General features: G+C 48.0%; 8 protein-coding genes across 8 annotated transcripts; 4 read left to right on the forward strand and 4 right to left on the reverse strand.

The window, feature by feature from the left end:
- Positions 1-14: 14 nt before the first annotated feature.
- Positions 15-1,692, reverse strand: BKA55DRAFT_687434 (major facilitator superfamily domain-containing protein; the record flags this gene model as incomplete). Its single annotated transcript, XM_046199063.1, has 4 exons — positions 15-1,047; positions 1,101-1,282; positions 1,341-1,441; positions 1,494-1,692. 4 exons carry the CDS (start codon positions 1,690-1,692, stop codon positions 15-17), a joined length of 1,515 nt encoding a protein of 504 aa, XP_046051853.1.
- A 2,601-nt stretch (positions 1,693-4,293) lies between these two features.
- Positions 4,294-6,784, forward strand: BKA55DRAFT_296199 (copper amine oxidase). The gene is made up of 3 exons (XM_046185580.1): positions 4,294-4,598; positions 4,659-5,090; positions 5,140-6,784. The coding sequence occupies exons 1-3, from the start codon at positions 4,542-4,544 to the stop codon at positions 6,700-6,702; spliced, it is 2,052 nt and encodes a 683-aa protein (XP_046051854.1). The 5' UTR covers positions 4,294-4,541; the 3' UTR covers positions 6,703-6,784.
- A 613-nt stretch (positions 6,785-7,397) lies between these two features.
- On the reverse strand, positions 7,398-9,864 carry BKA55DRAFT_735965 (Alpha/Beta hydrolase protein). The gene is made up of 3 exons (XM_046201316.1): positions 8,795-9,864; positions 8,386-8,696; positions 7,398-8,335 (listed from the first exon to the last, which is right to left on the reverse strand). The coding sequence occupies exons 1-3, from the start codon at positions 9,777-9,779 to the stop codon at positions 7,778-7,780; spliced, it is 1,854 nt and encodes a 617-aa protein (XP_046051855.1). The 5' UTR covers positions 9,780-9,864; the 3' UTR covers positions 7,398-7,777.
- Positions 9,865-10,127: 263 nt separating this feature from the next.
- Positions 10,128-11,081, forward strand: BKA55DRAFT_638964 (Scytalone dehydratase). Its single transcript, XM_046197093.1, has 4 exons — positions 10,128-10,269; positions 10,322-10,377; positions 10,428-10,469; positions 10,530-11,081. Exons 1-4 carry the CDS (start codon positions 10,242-10,244, stop codon positions 10,887-10,889), a joined length of 486 nt encoding a protein of 161 aa, XP_046051856.1. The 5' UTR covers positions 10,128-10,241; the 3' UTR covers positions 10,890-11,081.
- Positions 11,082-11,440: 359 nt separating this feature from the next.
- Positions 11,441-13,364, forward strand: BKA55DRAFT_735967 (major facilitator superfamily domain-containing protein). The gene is made up of 3 exons (XM_046201317.1): positions 11,441-11,562; positions 11,618-13,109; positions 13,172-13,364. The coding sequence occupies exons 1-3, from the start codon at positions 11,470-11,472 to the stop codon at positions 13,291-13,293; spliced, it is 1,707 nt and encodes a 568-aa protein (XP_046051857.1). The 5' UTR covers positions 11,441-11,469; the 3' UTR covers positions 13,294-13,364.
- On the reverse strand, positions 13,352-14,992 carry BKA55DRAFT_562129 (tryptophan dimethylallyltransferase-domain-containing protein). The gene is made up of 3 exons (XM_046192230.1): positions 14,732-14,992; positions 13,583-14,683; positions 13,352-13,534 (listed from the first exon to the last, which is right to left on the reverse strand). The coding sequence occupies exons 1-3, from the start codon at positions 14,857-14,859 to the stop codon at positions 13,408-13,410; spliced, it is 1,356 nt and encodes a 451-aa protein (XP_046051858.1). The 5' UTR covers positions 14,860-14,992; the 3' UTR covers positions 13,352-13,407.
- A 167-nt stretch (positions 14,993-15,159) lies between these two features.
- BKA55DRAFT_591936 (Alpha/Beta hydrolase protein) lies at positions 15,160-16,197 on the forward strand (the record flags this gene model as incomplete). The annotated part of the gene is made up of 2 exons (XM_046195321.1): positions 15,160-15,681; positions 15,733-16,197. 2 exons carry the CDS (start codon positions 15,160-15,162, stop codon positions 16,195-16,197), a joined length of 987 nt encoding a protein of 328 aa, XP_046051859.1.
- A 568-nt stretch (positions 16,198-16,765) lies between these two features.
- On the reverse strand, positions 16,766-18,524 carry BKA55DRAFT_687441 (cytochrome P450; the record flags this gene model as incomplete). The annotated part of the gene is made up of 4 exons (XM_046199064.1): positions 16,766-17,482; positions 17,533-17,668; positions 17,732-18,231; positions 18,282-18,524. 4 exons carry the CDS (start codon positions 18,522-18,524, stop codon positions 16,766-16,768), a joined length of 1,596 nt encoding a protein of 531 aa, XP_046051860.1.
- Between the last annotated feature and the right edge of the window lie 182 nt (positions 18,525-18,706).

The raw sequence follows: 18,706 nt of genomic DNA on the forward strand, positions 1-18,706 counted from the left end.
ACATATTGACAACTCTAAAGAGTATACAGGTATCGAGGGTTGTGCTCGCCAAGCTCAGCAATCTCCTCCTCAGTCTTGCCCTCCATGCGCCAGTCCTCTTGACCAGAAAGCTTTCTCTTGTTAAGACGCTTGAAGTGAAGGTATACGGCAGTGTGAATGCAGACAGCAAGGGCAAGCATGCCAATGGAGGCACCGTAGCCAGGACGATAATGGGGCTCGTAATCGTTGCTGAATAGGAAAGGGGCGGCGACGCCAGCTGAGTTTCCGATGGTGATGAAGATACCACTAGCAAAGGCACGCTTGCCATATCGCGGCTGGTTGACAGTGATCCAAGCCATACCAGATCCAGAACCGGTCCAGAGACCGATGGCAACAATGAAGCAACCGGCGTAGCTCATGGCAGTGCTTTGGTTGGCAATCAGAAGAATGTAGCCGACGATCATAGTCAAACCTCCTCCGATACAGAAAAGACCACGCTGTTGGGTTCGGTCGCTGATGTTGGCACAGATCAGGTAGACGATGAAGCCCACGGCGTACACAGGGACTGTGAGACCCTGAACTTGTTTGTCGGTCCATTGACCCATCTGCTTGATGATGGTTGGCAAGAAGACACTGAAGCTGTACAGAACAGAGTGACTGCAGTACTGGGCAATGGAGAGAGCCCAAATGGTCCAGTCCTTAGCTCCAGCGATAACGTCTTCCTTGTGCATCTCTTGACCAGAGATTGTTTGACCAATTTCCGCAGATCGGAGGTCCAAAAGGTTCTGTCGGTCTTCCTCAGTGAGAAACTTGGCGGTTGCGGGAGTGTTGGGCAAGATCCAGGGGATGAAAACGGCTGTCACGACGGTGGGGATACCGTTGATGGTGAGGATCCATCGCCAGGCTCGCCATCCGGCAGCACCCTCTGAGGGACCATCCCAGTTGTCCAGCTCACCGATACCGAGGGCAACGAGACCACCAACAGCTCCAGAGATAGCAGAGATGGAATAGAAGTAGGCATTGCGAAGTGAGATGTGCTTCTTGTGATAGAAGGTGGTTAGGTACAGCCTGGAAGACCATTATTAGAGATACATCACGAAATGGAGAATTCCCACACTCACATGATGCCTGGGAAGAGGCCAGCCTCGAAGAAACCGAGAAGCAGGCGACAAGCAACCATTGAGCCAAAGTTGTTGACGAAGCCCGTGCAAATGGCCACAATACCCCAGAAGAAAACGAGACCGGCAATATATCGGGCAGGCTGCAGCTTCTTGATGATAAGGTTGGAGGGAGTCTCAAATAACTAATAGCAAGTTAGTGGGCTGTCTAAATGAGATGGATATGGCATTAGTGCAACTTACACAGTAGGTAACGAAGAGAATTGACACGCAGATTTGGAATTGATCTCTTGTGAGACCGAGTTCCTCCTCGAGACCGTAAAGACGAGCATTGCCGATACTGACTATGTCGAATTGTCAGTATTGACGAGGCTGAATGTTTCAGATCACACTCACCTCGATCCATGAAGTTCATGAGGTAGATCCAGCAGACACAAGGAATAATACGTCGATCAAGCTTTTTCAAAATACGCTTCTCCGTCTGCTCACTAACATAAGGGACAGATCGCTCGTTGGTGGGACCATCACTCTGAGTAGCAATGCCGCCCTCCTCCTCCTTGGAAGGAGAGTGTCGATCACTAGAACCGATCGACATGGTGAAGAAATGAGACAGAAAGGCTGGAGAAGAGAATTGGCAAGGAAGGGATCTGGAAGAAGAGAAGATGCAGGTGCAGAGCCAGACACGCGACTGGGACATCGGGCTCCTTTTTTATAAGCAAACGCGTGCGTCGTAATGGCTGCAGTAAAGACCGCGCGGGGTATCAATGCCCAGACATTCTAATCCAGATTACGAAGGAAACCCGGTCCAAAGGAGCCTGGAGACCCCAGACTGCCAAGACGAAGAAGCAGTCATTGTTGTGGTCTCTGGCTTGGGGGAGACTGAAAGCTGGGGAAAGAGGTAATGCAAAAGGGGGGCTAAGCTTTTGCGGAGGACGCGGAGTAAATCCTGTTACGACGGGAATACCAATTTCGCCAAGCAATAGCCAAGGTGTTAGTAGGTGGGAACGAATATCAATCTCATACCCACACAAAACATAAAGCATTGGAGCTCGTTATCAGGTGAGCATTACCCCAGCGACTTGGCGGCACTTGGCATCTTGTATGAGGAAGTCATAACAACGCATCCCAATCTTGGCGAGTAAGCTTGGTTGGTTCATCCATGATGTTCTGTTGCCTTGGCTGCAATGACTCGGTCAAATGGAATGCACACTTATTTAGGCAAGATGTTCAATAACTTGGCGGTTATATGCATCAAGTCTGTGCTGTGTCAGTGATGACATCTGTTCCAAGAATGACAATCTCTCCCTCCACGTGCCGGAAGGATGTGATATTCCTTCCCCTCACCTCTCGACATGTCCTAACAATGCATGCTGATGCTTTTAGCCTTTAGATGACACGTGGAACTCGCGTGGCTTGGATTCTTTTACTTCTCCGATCCTGGTTCGGTCTCGGTAGCATTTTAGCTAATGAGTTTATCTTTGTTGTATGTAAAAATTACAAGATCTGACTCCTCATAGGGCGGGCTAAAACAAGGCTCGGGTGGCAATTCTCCGATCACGTTACTACTGTTACTGGCTTCTCCGCATCCGGCAATCAATGCCCGAGGCGCTAAACGAGCCCTAAATTGAGCCTTAATTTTTTGTATGTTACAGCACTGCGCGTGCCCAGACATTACAACATCAGAGTTGGAGTTGTCTTGGAAGCCAAGAGAGGCGCTCATCTTCCAAGACTTAGTTACCGAGGTTTTGGACAGATCTTGATCCCGGACGAGCGGAGCAAGTCAAATCTGATTGAATTGTTGGGGTTGTTTTGTAAGATGCCCAGGCGTTAAATCTTGGGCTGTCAAAATGTGTGATTCGCAACATTGCAGATTTGACAGATGTCACCCTATACAGATCATTACTATACTCCAACATATTTAAATTATCAAATAATATTTATAATGGGAATGCAGAATTTGCCATCAAAGTCAATAGTTTACTGCTTCATTGTCAATTGAGGGTTTGAATGGTTCACTTGTGACGCACTTAGAAATACCATAGAACTTCCTAGAAGATGTTCAAACCGCCAGCTGCTTGACAGTCGACACGCTCACCTTCTTTGTGTCAACGCTGATTGGACAAAATGTCGCTTTCTTTTCCATCCATGTCTTCGGTTACCGGCGTTTTGGACCCCATCGCCGCCGGACGGCTTGTTCACCGTTTCCGGGGCAAGGTCTGGGGTTGCCATACATACAGTTGTCAACATGGACATCTTGACCCATGGGATTGCCCTTCGGATGTGATGATCCAAGACTCGGAGTTACGGTGAGCCAATTGGCGGGCGCTTACCTCAGTCTAGAGAACATCTTGGTACGTGAGACATGCATTTCTCAAGCCAAAGGTTACATGCATTGCTTGGCAATAACCCCTATAATCAACACAGCCCCGGGGCCGCAACATTGGCAGTTGCGTGGAGTACCATCTTGACTGCCAACGCTCATGCGAAAAATGGCGATGAACTGGCGGGACGCTCACTTATAGCACGGCCGACGAAACGTTGAAGGTCCACTATCATCGAGTCCGCTTATCTGCCCCAGATTATAACGTTTAGGAGCAAGATGCTTTGTATCAAGATTAAGCTATCGGATGAGCCCCAAAAATGGGTACGGGGTCTTGGGTAATGGCTTGGCGAAATGCTTATGTTGTACGGCGTGGCTGTCAGGATTGGAAATGAAGTTGGGTTTCACGAGCGAGGCTGAATTTGTGCAACATTCTAATTTTAATACGAATTTCTGGGCGAAAGTTTCGAAAACCGACTCTTGAGCCTTTCAGCTGATGTCTCAGTTCTTTATGCATAGCAGCGGACTATTTGCCAGACTGTTCTTTGAGCGCGCTTCGTGAGATATGGTCGGTATTGCGAGCGCACCAACATTTGCACCCAATATGCGATCAGCCTCTGATGAATGAGTCAGAGTCAGAGCGATCTATCAAAATATTGATGAGTTTGAGATAAAGATACCGGGCCGTTACACAGATAAGCTATCTATTCCGGCCCGGATCTGACGTTTCCTTTAGAGGTTCGATCAGCAAAAGGTCTACACATGACGATCGCTAGCGCGACGCGTTACCTTTGGAGGCAAGAGGGGAACCGCGTTTTATAACCTCCAAAGGCAAGGCTTTGGTGACGTTTCCCCTCTCTTGCGCAAAACATTGGGGTTTTTGGTGGCACTTAGGTAAGAATATCAGGAACAAAAGTCAAAAAACATCAGCCGGGCCGGTCGTGAGGTTTATCTTGCATCGTTGATGTCATTGGAAGGCGCAACGTTATCTATCAATCACTACGACAGTTCGCCAACTTAATTCTACTCGTATATAAACTTCTGAGTCTCTCGTGATATTTTGTGTTTACGCAAGGTCATACCAGCATTAAATTTGAGCCTTATAGACAATCGACGCCGCAGCAATGACCGCTGTATCTCCCCATCCGTTCGACCCTCTGTCGCCCGTGGAGATTTCGAGGGTAGGTCAATCATCAATTCAATAATCTTCAATCTTAGAAATGTTAAGCTGAGAAATCTAGGCTTCACGTATCGTGCGCCCCCACTTTGGCGACCATGACCCCAACTTCCGCGTCATCACTCTTCTCGAGCCTGCCAAGAAGGAAATGACCCCTTATCTCGAAAAAGAGCATCTCAATCAACCCATTGATCATATGCCAACTCGCTATGCTCGCGTGGAGGCATCCATCAAAGCTGAAACTGAAGGGAATCACCTTTTTGAGCTCATCGTCGATCTTGACACTGATAAAGTTGTCAAGAAGCAGCACGTCAAGGGAAAGCATTCTTACATCGATACCGATTACATGAAATCTGTCGAAGCTGCTTGTCTCGCCAATGAAGAGGTCCAGGCTCTGATAAAGACTCTTGATCTCCCTGTAGGAGCGACTGTTGTCGTTGAACCGTGGGCTTATGCCACGGATGGAATGAATGATATGACTCATCGAGTTAGCATGGTAGGCTTTTCTTGGCTTCGTGGGTGTTTGGTATACTGAATCTGAACAGTGCTGGTTCTATCTGCGACTGTTAGAGAACCCTAATGCGAACTACTACGCTTACCCTTTGGATATATGCGCCGAAGTCTCCGAGTCTCTTGGGGTCATGAAAGTTTACCGTCTACCAACAACACCAGACGAAAGAGCGAACAATGAGAAAAGGCCATTTGATCACCGACGAGTGCACTCTACTGCTGCAAGCGAATATCATCCCGACTTACGACCAAGCCCCAGGACTACTACCAAACCGCTTCATGTTACTCAGCCCGATGGTCCGTCGTTCCATATCCAAGGCAATCGTCTAACCTGGGAGAAATGGGATCTCCGAGTTGGCTTCAACTACCGAGAAGGTCTCACTCTTCATGACGTTCGATATGATGGGCGAAGTCTCTTTTATCGCCTTTCGTTGGCTGAGATGTTCGTACCGTACGGCGATCCACGAGCCCCATACCCACGAAAGGCTGCATTCGACCTCGGCAACGATGGCGCTGGTATCAATGCCAATAACCTCCAGCTTGGTTGTGATTGCCTTGGAACGATCAAGTACTTCAACGCTTACCATAACACGTCCTCGGGTGAACCTCTGAAGTTACCCAATGTTGTCTGCTGCCATGAACAGGACGACGGAATTCTGTGGAAGCATACCAACTTCCGCACGAATGTTCCGGTCGTAACTCGTTCTCGAATTCTGGTCCTGCAGACTATAATCACTGTTAGCAACTATGAATACATCTTCGCCTGGCACTTCAGCCAAGATGCTTCCATCTTCTACGAGGTTCGGGCAACAGGTATTCTCTCCACTGCGCCAACCTCTGTAGATCACAAGGGGACGTATCCTTATGGAACTATCGTGGCACCTGGTGTTCTAGCGCCATATCATCAGCATCTTTTCAGTCTTCGCATCGATCCCGCAATTGACGGCCATACCAACTCACTCGTGGTCGAAGAGTCCAAGCCACTTCCCATCGACGATCCAGCCGTGCACAACCCCTTCAGCGTAGGCTATGTTACCGAGAGTCAGACCGTGGAAGAAGAAGGAGGCTTCGATCTTGACTTTACAAAAGCGCGCACCTTTAAATTCGTCAACGAGAACAAAATCAACCCCATCACCGGTACGCCAGTCGGCTTCAAGCTCATGCCGTTCTACAGCCAGATGCTTCTCGCGCACCCTGACTCCTTCCATGCCAAGCGCTCAGAGTTTGCGGAACATGCGGTCTGGGTGACCAGGTATGAAGACAACGATCATTTCCCTGCGGGTAAATACACGATGCAATCAGCCGGTGGTGACGGCTTGGCGTCTGTAATTACGAAGCGCCGGAATACCGGAGTTGCTCATTCCGTGAGGAATGAGGACATTGTCATCTGGCATACTTTTGGCTCCACTCATAACCCGCGTATTGAAGATTGGCCTGTTATGCCGAGTGAGAAAATGATGGTTGGGTTGAAGCCAGTGAATTTCTTTTCCGGGAATCCAGGGTTGGACGTCGCTCCTTCGACACAGGAGAAAAACAAGAGTGTGCTCTATACAGAAGAGAAAAAGAAAGACTCTGGATGCTGTAGTTCAAAGCTGTAGAGGTAAATCGTGGTTTCATATTGGGTTTGACAGTTCACGATAGAAATTAGAGAACATAGTGTACCATCCTTTGCCAAAGCACGTCAGAAAATCGAGTCACTTCGTTTCAGATGAAGGTCTATTTATCTCATTCCAATTTCAGATCCAATAACTATAGCTGGACTATATGACTGAACTCAACTATTTGACAGTGGAAACGAGTGTTAAGGTGTCGAGTGAAGCCATATACTGTTGATACCCTACACACAAGACCTCAGAATGTTCAGAAGTGGAGAAGCAGAGATTGATTGGATCGTGTACGGCAGCGGAGCGGAAGAATAAAAGCCCCATCTTGAGAAACGACAACTGGCGAATGAAACAAGGAACATCCAGAGCCCTCCAGATCAACAAATGACAACAGCAAATAAAGTAACATAAAGAAGCATATTGCCCAATAAGAAGAGACCTTTCTGAAGGAAGAAAGAGTTTTCATCACCGTGCACCTTGGCTAGTCAGCCTCATCTGAATCTCGCCGAGTCAGCGAAAAACTCTGCACTCGCTAAACAAACCGCTTAGTAACCGTATCCACAGCACGTCTCTATAAAAGTCTGCTCTGTCGCCGACCATTTGGACTTTTCTTCTTTTCTTCTTCATGTCGACAATACTTCAGAGAATCATTTCTATAGTATTCGACCTTCTCTTGGTTCCCTAAAAGAGCCACAGATCCCACCCTGGTTGATGAATGAATATCCTCGATGCCCTAGAGTGAATACCCTTTTTTGGTCCTCTCGATCTGTCCGCAAGGATGGCGGTAGTTGCTCTTTGAGTGGCTGCTGTATAGAGAGATGTTACTCTTGATGATCTCGGCCCTGAGAGCGGTCTGCCTTCGGGCGCGTTTTTGGGGCGGGCATTGATGGACGTCTGACAGGCTTCTTTTTTCGTTGCTTTCTGAGGCTTGCCTTGGATGTGAGGAAGAAATGTGAAAATTATGAACTGTTGAATTTAGGATTGAGTCTTGCATACGCCTTCTACCCCAATCACGTCCAGTTGACAAGATCAAGAGGTATCGGCCCCTGTATAACTGAAGTTGACTGCACTATCCCATGATAAGAGGAACAATCAGATGGCTATCGTGCTGCCCTCCTGTATGAAGATAGTGCCGTCCGACATTCTCATCCTCTGGTTCTATCAAGCGACAAGATTCTGTTTCTGGCAGGCACATATCATGTCTAGAAACATTCAGCGCTATACCCTCTCCAGCAGCAAACACCATCCCAATCGGCCAGATTGGAATCTCGAGACGGACAACTGTACCAGGAGTAATGGGCTGCCGAACGCGGTGGCTGTACAAAACATCTGTCTCGCATGACAGATCATTGGAAGCTATAGGACCACCATCTCCGTCAAGAGAGACGTGGTGTGAGGCTCGAAGGAAACCCTGCGGACCCAAAGTCTTGGCTGTGTTCACATCGGGTACCTGGTCAATAGGAACAGGACAAGGATAGTTGAGATGTGAGAGCTGCCGGCCTTTTTTGTCGATCTTGCGGATCTGCACAACGACGTCAAAGTCATCATGGTCAAGGCACGACATGTGTAACACTGCCTTGGGGTAACCTGCCAGCCCAGTTGCGACGTCAAATATGGTTGTAAAAGTCTAAGGTTTGGTGAGCTTTTGCGCATATTCTCTTGCTAATCAAGACTCACCAATTCATCACTTAAGCTCCTTCCTTCATAAGATTTTATGAATTCCTGATCTGGCATTGACTCCACCAGCTTTCCTGTTGTCCCGTCAAGGTATAGAGTTCGGAGCCTTTGTCGTGCAAGTGGATAACTCTGCTCAGGCCTTTCGACAATCGTCGCGGCAGAACTCCCATCTGCGTCAAAGCCTAGAAGTGAAAGGCGGACCCTAGGCGTTGAAGCCTCCCAGTTGGAGTTTGTGATAGTGCCTGGCTTGCAATAGAAGTCGAAAAACTGTTGAAGTTCATCCGAGACGGACGGTCGAAACATGTCGTACCCTTATAAGTCAACAGTTAATCAGCAATATTCAACCATGAGTATAGTAGAAACTACACGCGATAACATGAGAAAGGCGAAAGAAATTGGTCTTCCTTACACTCTTGAAATGGATGGACTCGAAGCCACTTCTTTTCCGTCTTCGCTTGACGAAAAGTCTGGAAAGAGCCATAGGTGTGCAGCATGCTCGAATACGAAGCAACAACGTACATAGGAATATTATCGATGTTCTCAACAGGAATCCTCTTAGCCTCCCAGTAGTCATCGTACATCGGGCGTTTCTCAAGCATGGCAACCACATTCTCAGCCCCTTCAGGCCCCGCAAAACCGTTTGAGATCATCCGGTGAAAGCCAGGGATATGCGGACGCCCCCCTCTGGCAACATAGTGACGATAAAGATCTGTATAACCTTCCCAAGGAGCGATGGCTCTTAACGCAGGGTGGTGCATTCTCGAAGCAAAGTTGATCTGTGATATGGCCAGCCATGAGTTACCTGCCATGACGACAGAGCCATTACACCAAGATTGTTTAGACAGCCAATCGATGACATCGTAAATGTCCTCTGCTTCTTGAATGCCCCAGCGTGCAATGACTCCTTCGCTATGCCCAGCACCACGAGCATCGATGTTCAAAACACCGTAGCCGCGCTCAGCCCACTCAGCGGGATCCGGAGCCTCGAACTTTTCATAGCCTGATGTGCGGTCGAGAGCGATACCTGCTCGATAAGGTGCCATGAAGTCGTAGTTCTGAGGTCCAGTTCCAGTTTTACCGTACGGACTCCAAGGAAGGATACACGGAACGGGCTGTGTATCTGATGTGTCAGGGCGGAATACATCTGCGTATAGACGGGCACCATCGCGAACCGTGATGGCTTGATCTCGCTCATATATGGTTTGTACACCGAACGGCCTGCGACCGGGGTAGCGGACATGACCTACTTCGAGAACTCGACGATCTGGTTTGAAGCCGTCATAGTTGTAACGGGCATGTTCAGGTGCCGTGGTGATTTCCGATATAATAACATCAGGGAATAGTTCCTGAATCTTTTGAGGCTTGACTGGTTGGTGGGCAGTTGTTGAGTCCATGTTAATTGTCAAGGGTTAAAGTATTTAACAGAAGATTTGATAAGGTGTTACTTAGTAGATACAGATGAGATTGAACGTCAGATGTCTCTAAGCTGGCCATGTTCTTATTCGACTTCTCCGCTCTTAGACAGCCGGACCTGCCGGGTTGGTATAAGGGTTCTCGGCAGTTGCTACTGCATATCTAAGCCGGCTTAAACCCATCTCCCCCATGCCATGACACATAAGGTTAGTTAGCAGACTTGACCAGTTCAAGTTAGAGGCGGAGAAGATCCGCTATCGGGATACCGACGGAATGGGAGATCGGAAGTTCCGTAATTCATAATAATGATTGCTTCTCTCATTGACTTTGAGATAATTCCTCTGAGTTTTCCTAAAACCGAACGACACCATTACTCCCTGCTTTGAAATAATACCCGGCCATCATACGCTCTATATCTTTCATTGCCTGAATATCTTGACACCATGGTTACTTCAAGGGTCGATCCCGCTGGTTAGTGACCTCCAAACCAAAGCCAAAATTGGTGACTAATATCATGAGAAAGATGCGCTGCAGGTTGCTTCAATTACCTTTGACTGGGGAGACAGCCTCGACTCAAAGGTTTGTGTAGTTATTCCATGCAGTACCAACTGTATCTAACCTACCCGCAGGATTGGGATCGCCTGGCCAGCATCGTCGCCTCGGAACTAATTGTATGAGTTCCCGCCCACAAAATACTCAGCCATTCTTCCCGCTAATCTGCCATCCTCAAGGTCGATTATACCGTCGTGACGGGTGAAAAGTGGGATGCCATGCCAGCCAAAGACTTTGTCGCCATGGTTTCAGATCCTGGATTTGTTGGCGACGCTCTTGTTGACACCCAGCATTTCATCGGAGCTTCCAAGTATGAAGCTCTCTCAGATGGTCGCATAGTCGGTACTCACCAGCTCCGAGCGGCCCACCAGCGATACACAGGGCCCGATAAGAAGACTGTTGAGGCGAAGGGTCACTGTCATGCCGTAATGCAACATACCTATGCGAAAGTTGATGGGGAATGGAAATTGGCGGGCTTGAAGCCGACCATGTACTGGACCGAGCACGACTTTTCTAAGATCTTCACGGGAGGCCAGTAAATTGAGCTATAAGCAAGTGATGGTTCGAAATATAGGGCGAGCAAGTTTCTAATCAAAATCGTTCATGCCCTCGATATACAGGAAACCATGTCCGTTGATGATCTTATCTACTGAGAAATGTGAATGCATTTTATGAGCCAAGGCCAAAGACAAACCTGCTTCTCATCTCTTTCATTTCATGCTTTAATCAGGACGATATTTTTTGTTACTGTATTAAGAGAAGAAAGTTGAAGGTGGTCAATTAAATACCGGAGCGAACGTCTGAGCTGCTAATGGCGGTCAAAGCGCATTGCTTATCGTCGCGTAGACTGCAGCATCTAGACTCGGACCAGTGCCCGTTCGCGACAGAAGGCATAACGCGATAGGCAAGTTTGCGCCATGACCTTTCTTTTTGAAACATCAACACCATGAAACTAAGGCTAATGCGCCAAAATAAGGTTCAAGACGGAAATACGACGTCAATGCGCAGGGCTCACATGCTCTCTTCTCATGGCTTATAACTACCGAGACCGGTTTCTAGAAAACTTCCGGAGCTTGATTTCCTCCACGACATTCATTTTGACGTATACAATCATTAATTATGTCTGATATATCCTCATGCGAGTTTAGAGAAAGAAATGGCGATAAGCGGGAGAATAGCAAAGTGTCCATGAAGAGTGTGCTGTTACTGTTGGTCAGTCCGATCTTCGTCCTCACTCGATAGTTGCAGGCTAATGAACTAATATCAGTCGATCAACCTGGTGTACTTCGTTCAAGTCGCCAATGTCGTTGGGTCTGGTGCCTTGACCAGAGACATCGCCGCTGTTGTCGGCGGCTCCAGCGATTCGGTCTGGTACAGTGAAGTCATCGCAATATTGACAGCTCTTCTCGGCATTCCCGCTAGCCAAGCCGCCGATCTCTGGGGTCGCAAGACCATACTCGTTTTCTTAACGATGCTTGGCTTTATCGGATCTCTCATTATCGCCAAAGCTTCATCTTCCGGCACTGTCATCGCTGGATTTGCCGTCTCAGGGATCTCATTCGGTGCGCAGCCGCTTCTCCACGCCATTTCCTCCGAGGTTGTCGCTCGCAAATATCGTCCTTGGGCACAGGGTAGTATCAATGTTGCTGCTTCTCTGGGAGCCATTGTTGGTCTTCTGATCGGCGGTGTGTTGACTAGACACGAGCAACATGGTGGTTTCCGGGCCTACTGGTACATGGTCGCTGGTATATATGCAGTTGCGGCCATTGCATGCCAATTTCTTTACAACCCGCCCCCCAGAGCTTTGGAAATCGTTTTCACAGTATCAGAGAAACTGCGTAACCTAGACTGGATCGGGTACGGCTTCTTAACGCCTGCCCTTGTACTTTTCTGCATGTCTCTCGCCTGGAGCGGGAACCCATATTCATGGACTAATGCCCATGTACTGGTCACATTTGTCATTGGCGTACTTTCGGGAGTAGCCCTAATCATCTATGAGGCATGGATCAAAAAGAACGGCATGTTTCATCATCGTCTCTTCCGCGATCGGAACTTTGCACTCGCTTTGGGTTGCATCTTTGCCGAGGGCATGGCATTCCATTGCGGCAACAACTATTTCGCCTTCGAAGTCAGTGCTCTCTTCGGAACCGACAGTCTTGTAATCGGAGCTCAGTACAGCATGGCGTTTGTAGCTTTGGGAATTTCTGCGATTGTTAGTGGCATATGGTGCTCTATGCGCAAGGCCTTGCGTTTCCCGGTCATTCTAGCCTTCGGCTTCAAGATTCTTTTCATGATCCTCATGGCTACTGTGTCCAAATCCGCACCTCAGGCCCTTATTTGGATATATCCGATATTCCTGGGTCTTGGATTGGGTGTTTGCATGCCAGCATTGATTACAGTAGCTCATTTTGCAACGCCTCGAGAGTTGATCGCCATTACTTCTGGTCTTATGATTTCCATCAGAAGCTTGGGCGGATCTATTGGATTGGCTGTCTTCAACGCCATATTCTCTCATGGCCTCTCAGCCAACATGGGGCACAAGATAGCTCACGCCGTCTTGCCACTCGGTTTCCCCGAAAAGGAGTTGCCTCAACTCATACCCGCTCTTGCCCATAATGATACAGTGGCGCTAAAGAATATTCATGGCATTTCTCCAGAGATAATCCATGCTGGAGTTGATGGTCTTCTGGAAGCTTACCGTGTAAGCTTTCGCGGTGTCTGGTTGACCACCGCGAGTCTATGTGTCGTTGCTAGCATCGGTGAGTGAATATCAAAGACAAGTGAAACCCACCGAGATGTGATTGCTAATCCTTCCTCTTAGCCGGTTTCTTTCTCCGCGACCCCACTGAGAAGTTCACTTCCCAGATCGACGCGCCCATCACGCCGGATACAGAGGTTGTGGAGATCGAGAAGTGGACGAAGGATCCAGACGACTCTGCTTAGGCGGCTATACATTCTGTGAGATGGACATTCCAGAGTTTTAAATTTTAGTACCATAATGCAAGACATTAATTCCATTTCTTATTAATAACGCTTCTCTAACGTTGCACTACCCGTTTAAGGAAACCTCACAAATGGTGCTACGTAAGTTGTCATGTACACCCCCTTCTTCTGAGAGAAGTTGAATGAGACAAACGTATGCTCAGTTGGTGTCTTAATCGTATCATCGATAACATCGTTCCCACTACAGCCGTTAGTAACATGGTCATCTGAAAGATCAGTAGCTACTTACTATGCATCAGACACAATTTTCTTATATGTGCCCTCTGTGCCCCAAGCCCATCCTCTCTTCCGAAAGACTTTCTCCATTGCTTCGGTAGCATCCTTGTCGTTCTTGAAGTACTGGTTCATAGGCACATAGATCTTCACCTCAGGAATGTCCTGGCCAGGCTTGAGTTCCCAGCTAAAGCATGCTCCGCTAACATCTGGCTTGGCTTCCAAGATCTTCTTTGAGAACTTCTCATCAAATTCTTTCTCCTCTGGTTCGTTTATGAGGATATGCCACATATCGCGAAGAATTGATAGACCATCCATTGCCGTTTTGTCTGTCACTTGACCTCCTAGAGTGACGTGCTGTACCACTGCTTCCCAGGTGTTGGACTGGGGTTCGATGTAGATCTTGACTCGAGCGCCTTGTTCGGGACTTATGCAGTCGATACCAATAACCACAGTTAGAGGTGGATCTTGGTACAACTTGCTCTGATAGCGCTCAATCATGTCGATGGCAGGTCCGAATGACGGTCCCAGTGGATCAAGCCGTCGGATGAGGTCAAACCCAGCTCTATCCGAGTTTTGCTTTACTGTCATCCACTTGATCACAGGGTAGAAATATGCCTTCATAGTCTGCTTGTCATCTTTGAGGTCAAAGGCCAGAAACACCTTGGGGATGCGAATAGTATCCTTCGGCATCTTCCCCGCCAGAATCACAGCATCTTCCTCCGATGGATAGAACTCAGAGGCAAATTGGTTGAACCAGCGGAGATCAGCACCTGTCTTCTCAGCAAGTCTTGGGATGGGATCTTCAGTGACACCATCTGAACCTGGAAATACTGGCTCATAGCAGAAGCGCACATACGACTTGCCGCTGTCACTATTGTTGAGACTGGTTTCGAATGGTGAGCCATTTGGGGTCAGGAGCGATCTTGCGCGGTCCTTTTTAGGCGCTCGACCCATGCTCGGAACGATGTAGCTGTCAAGAAACTCGAGGTGAGCATTCTGTTGCTCAGGAGTGTAATCTCCAACAGATTTGAGAAGGGATATGAGAACCGGTTTGGTGTGCTTCGTCCAGAATGCTATGCCATCTTCCTTGGCCCTGACATCCGAGGTCATATTGCTGGTGATTCGGTCAGTGTATGAGGCATGGTCAGTTTTCTTGTCACACCTGTCTCCTGTGCTTTGAAGCGCTTCTTCCTGGTCCGTTGGTGCTATAGGCATTTTGTAGGGAAGAGGCTCTAATGTCGATGCCACTTTGGGAGGAACCGGGATCTCGGCACCCAGATTGGGTGACATTTGAAGATTATTAGGGCTGCCAGCCTTGCTGGAGATGATCTAGTCACTGCTGTGATGATGCTCTGTCCGAGACAGCCGTAGGGGTTGATATCTGACGGCGGGGCAGTGAATAACCCTTGACAGTGAGAAGAATAGGCAACAGTCCACTGAATTTTAGCGCGCAGCCACGCGCAGCTTTTATAGCTCTGACCTTTCAGTTCTTCCTTGACTCGGACAAGGCGGTTCAGACATATCACAGGTCAATTGGTGCCTCAACTCTGATTCGCAAATCTCATTGTTTACGCATATTTCTTGTCAGTCATGGAGAACTTCGACAAGCGATTCACCACCAGTGATGGTGATACTTATGCTTACGACTACATTCCCGCCAAAGACAACAAAGAATCATTTCTCTTCATTCACGGTTGCCCGTCTTCGCGCTACGACTGGCGATATCAATTTAAGGATCTCTCAGAAGCGGGTTATGGAGTCATTGCCCCAGATTGTCTCGGCTATGGCGATTCTGACAAACGCGCTGACCTTGAAGCTTACAATTTGAAGCGTCTCAGTGGGCACTTTATAGAATTGATAGATCACGAAAAGATTGACAAAGTCATTGGCGTCTCGCATGACTGGGGATCTATGGTCATGTCCCGAGTTGTTGTTTGGCATCCTGAGAGATTTCTCAAGCTGGTGTTCATGTCGGCGGGCTATACAGCGCCAGGAGTCTTCTTTGACATTGATGGACTGAATGTCTGGAGCCAGAAGGAGCTTGGTTATATGCAGTTGGGTTATTGGTATTTCTTCAACTCATATGATGCCGAACGAGTTATCCTGGACCATGTGTGTGCTTGTCCCAGTGTCCTATCGAACTAATTCACTGACTTCTCACAGCTGGAGTCATTCTTCCACCTCGCGTATGCCGACGATAATGCCCTCTGGATAACAGGCCTTGCAGCAATAAACGGAACTCGAGAGTGGCTTACTTCCGACAAGACATGCCCTTTACCTCCATTTCTCACAGAACAGGACAAGACCCGCTGGCTCGAGATAAACAGACGCAAGGACACCATCAAGGGCCTGCTCAACTACTACCGTTCCCTCATGCGTGGAATCCAAGCAGACGATGAGGATCCACTGACAGATGATCAACGGACGCTCAAAGTTCCTGTCCTCGGCATCTGCGGTGGTGGAGATATGGTAACACGAGCGGATCAAATTGGGAGGGGTATCACACCATACGCAAGCAAGGGCTACAAAGAAGTGGTTCTCGAAGGAGCGGGACACTGGATCATGCTTGAGAGACGTGCCGAAGTGACGAATGCCTTGCTGGAATTTGTCCGTAAGGATTCATCCTGAGCTGCTAGGCTACAGTAATGGTTACCATTGCATCATGTAGATAGTTAGGGGAGGAGTAAGCGGGAATTACAAAAGTACCAAATTATCTTGGAAACTTGACTTGCATGATCCTACATCAAGATCACAAGTTTGAGGGATTAGATTGCAATATGCATATGCGTCGCTGCATTCATCCTCTTCTGATGTTCTCTGCCAAGGTTTTTATTCTGCTGCCTTGTCGTATGCGGGGTGAAGGATCAACGTCCATGTTTTATCTATGCGGGGTATCAGTATTGTGAGCGGGGGATAACTCGTAGTAAAGTGAAATCAGGATCGTAAAATATGTCATTGGAGGGGTTAATGAGGACTAGGGAAGAGGAGTTGATCCTTTGAACTTTCAAGGTGTTCATGCATGTCCAAGAGTCGGTCTCCTGAGAAATTTGGCTCTCTGGTCCATCGTATTTGGGCGTGTCTGACTATCGGAGTTAACAATCCCGTCACTCATTACTCTGTTGAGCGTTGATTTAGACTCAACTAGTTTCTTACTGCAGTTCCCTCTACATACATGCCGAGACCTATCTATACCATTTCAAGCATGGTCCCTCTTCTTCAACGTAATGAGGAATCGTCCGCATGGCTCGTCAATCGTAACCTTGCGAACATTCTCCGGTCTCTTCTCCAACCTCTCAAAGTCGTAATCCATAAGTAAATGCGTCAGTGTAAGCTTCAACAAGTTGCTCGTAAAGAACCTTCCAGGACAGGCTCCTCTTCCAAGCCCAAAGTTCAAGAAATCAGGCGAAATATCCGTCATCTTAGGATGTTCCGGATCTTCCATTGATCGACGAGGATTAAACCCGCCAGGGTATGTCCTATCGTCTCTCTGATAGGCCTTGATAGGTGCAGCAAGGATGGCACCCTGCGGCACATGGATGCCGTTGGAGAAAGTGAAGCCGCCCTGTTTACCCACGGCTCGCTCAATGCCCGTCTCACCAATTGGGTTGTAGCGAATGCTCTCCCGGATGAGAGAGTCCATTAGTGGCAGCCTTTGGAAGAATTCATGTGAAAATGCATCGCCTTTTGTCATTTCCTGGCTTATCTCGGCACGCAAGTCGCTAATCATGGCTTCGTAGTCGCCTGCGGGGAGTGAGATGAGGTCATATACCAAATTGGTCATTGTGACGAGGTTAGTGTATGATTGGACAAAGTTTAGAACCATCATTCTGGCGACGATGACCATTGGTTCGTATTCTGATGGTCCGTTGGGGTCTTTTTTGGCAGCTAGGATGATGGCGCTCAGCATGTCATTCTAGGGATATCAGCCGCTGTCAAAAATAACTGGCAGATCTCAAAACTTACAGGTAGATCTGGTTCAATGTCTTTTTCTTCGGCAGCATCAATAATAGCCATGCGCTCTTTCAGCACGGGCCTCGCGTGCTTGGCAGCTGTCTCAATGCATCGCATCAACGGACGACACATGTAAGGCAACAGAAGCCTGTGGAATGTCAGCAACCTATCACTTCAATTGGCAAGTAATCGTTGTCTTGGGGCTGCTTACGGGCGAAGAAATGGTGGGATAAAGCGGGCGTACAGCGCTGACGCAAAGAATGTGGCGGCGTATTCAGCGGTAGCGTCTCTGTACTCTTTGTTGTCACACAAAGGCTGACCTGAGATAATACGGTTGGCAGATCTGCTTAGAATAGCACTCGCTATATCCCACATATTGATCTGCACAACACCATTGGAGTCAACCTTTGAGGCGACATTGTCATCAAGGGCGGCTTTCATCTCCTCATTCACCATGGGCATCTTGTCTGCGAGCTTTTGGTAGAGCTCTCTATGAACGACATTCCTGTAGACAGGATGAATGACGATATGAGCACCAAGAGTAGTGTAGTCAGGTACAAGGGCTTGAAGAGTGTATCTCTTGAGAGAAATGTCATTCTCAGGTTGTTTGACGTATTCATTCAAGAGCTGCTTTGGCACCATGAGCATAAAGCCTGTGCTGCAGTGAGGAATGGGAACCAGCTGAATACCGCCATGGCCAGCTTCAAGTATCTAATGTCATTAGTGTTGGACCCCAAAAAAGGTAAATGGTATAAACTTACCTTGCGATGAGTCTCCTTGAAATACTCTCGAGACTTGAGGGCAACTTCATATGATGCTTTCATGAAGGTACCAACACCTTTCTTATCACCAGCCCAGTTGAACTTATGGTAATCCTTGGAGAGGGCCGCCTGGAAGGCAGGCTGCATAAGGTGTAGCAGCCATGCGGTAGTGGTACCAATGATAGTGTAAACAACGATCCGAGGCAGAAAGGCCTGGATGGTGGTAGCAAGATCAACAGTCATTGTGAGAAAGCCCAAGAGTGGAAAGAATGATAAATTGTCCCAAAAGTGGAAGTCAAAGCTGCTTGTAAAGGTCTCGCTAAAGTGAGGGATGAAGTCAAGGGTAAAAAAATCTTGGCTGGAGTAAATAGCACGCACAATATCTTGTTAATCCCGCCCCACCTCGAGGATGCGACCGTCACTTT

The sequence above is a fragment of the Fusarium redolens genome (genome assembly GCF_020744475.1).
Source record: "Fusarium redolens strain MPI-CAGE-AT-0023 chromosome Unknown BKA55scaffold_5, whole genome shotgun sequence".
Classification (NCBI taxonomy): domain Eukaryota; kingdom Fungi; phylum Ascomycota; class Sordariomycetes; order Hypocreales; family Nectriaceae; genus Fusarium; species Fusarium redolens.

What these genes read in the sequence shown, in the direction of transcription:
- BKA55DRAFT_735967 (XM_046201317.1), top strand. Translation starts at nt 11,470, where the DNA reads ATGTCTGATATATCCTCATGCGAGTTTAGAGAAAGAAATGGCGATAAG. An exon ending in AGAGTGTGCTGTTACTGTTG is followed by an intron (nt 11,563 to 11,617) that starts GTCAGTCCGATC and finishes AACTAATATCAG; the next exon opens with TCGATCAACCTGGTGTACTT. An exon ending in ATGTGTCGTTGCTAGCATCG is followed by an intron (nt 13,110 to 13,171) that starts GTGAGTGAATAT and finishes CCTTCCTCTTAG; the next exon opens with CCGGTTTCTTTCTCCGCGAC.
- BKA55DRAFT_735965 (XM_046201316.1), bottom strand. Translation starts at nt 9,779, where the DNA reads ATGGACTCAACAACTGCCCACCAACCAGTCAAGCCTCAAAAGATTCAG. An exon ending in AGTCCATCCATTTCAAGAGT is followed by an intron (nt 8,697 to 8,794) that starts GTAAGGAAGACC and finishes TTGACTTATAAG; the next exon opens with GGTACGACATGTTTCGACCG. An exon ending in GGAGCTTAAGTGATGAATTG is followed by an intron (nt 8,336 to 8,385) that starts GTGAGTCTTGAT and finishes ACCAAACCTTAG; the next exon opens with ACTTTTACAACCATATTTGA.
- BKA55DRAFT_562129 (XM_046192230.1), bottom strand. Translation starts at nt 14,859, where the DNA reads ATGTCACCCAATCTGGGTGCCGAGATCCCGGTTCCTCCCAAAGTGGCA. An exon ending in CTTCAAAGCACAGGAGACAG is followed by an intron (nt 14,684 to 14,731) that starts GTGTGACAAGAA and finishes CCGAATCACCAG; the next exon opens with CAATATGACCTCGGATGTCA. An exon ending in AAAATTGTGTCTGATGCATA is followed by an intron (nt 13,535 to 13,582) that starts GTAAGTAGCTAC and finishes TAACGGCTGTAG; the next exon opens with TGGGAACGATGTTATCGATG.
- BKA55DRAFT_638964 (XM_046197093.1), top strand. Translation starts at nt 10,242, where the DNA reads ATGGTTACTTCAAGGGTCGATCCCGCTG. An exon ending in GAGACAGCCTCGACTCAAAG is followed by an intron (nt 10,378 to 10,427) that starts GTTTGTGTAGTT and finishes ACCTACCCGCAG; the next exon opens with GATTGGGATCGCCTGGCCAG. An exon ending in TCGTCGCCTCGGAACTAATT is followed by an intron (nt 10,470 to 10,529) that starts GTATGAGTTCCC and finishes GCCATCCTCAAG; the next exon opens with GTCGATTATACCGTCGTGAC.
- BKA55DRAFT_296199 (XM_046185580.1), top strand. Translation starts at nt 4,542, where the DNA reads ATGACCGCTGTATCTCCCCATCCGTTCGACCCTCTGTCGCCCGTGGAG. An exon ending in CGCCCGTGGAGATTTCGAGG is followed by an intron (nt 4,599 to 4,658) that starts GTAGGTCAATCA and finishes TGAGAAATCTAG; the next exon opens with GCTTCACGTATCGTGCGCCC. An exon ending in TGACTCATCGAGTTAGCATG is followed by an intron (nt 5,091 to 5,139) that starts GTAGGCTTTTCT and finishes GAATCTGAACAG; the next exon opens with TGCTGGTTCTATCTGCGACT.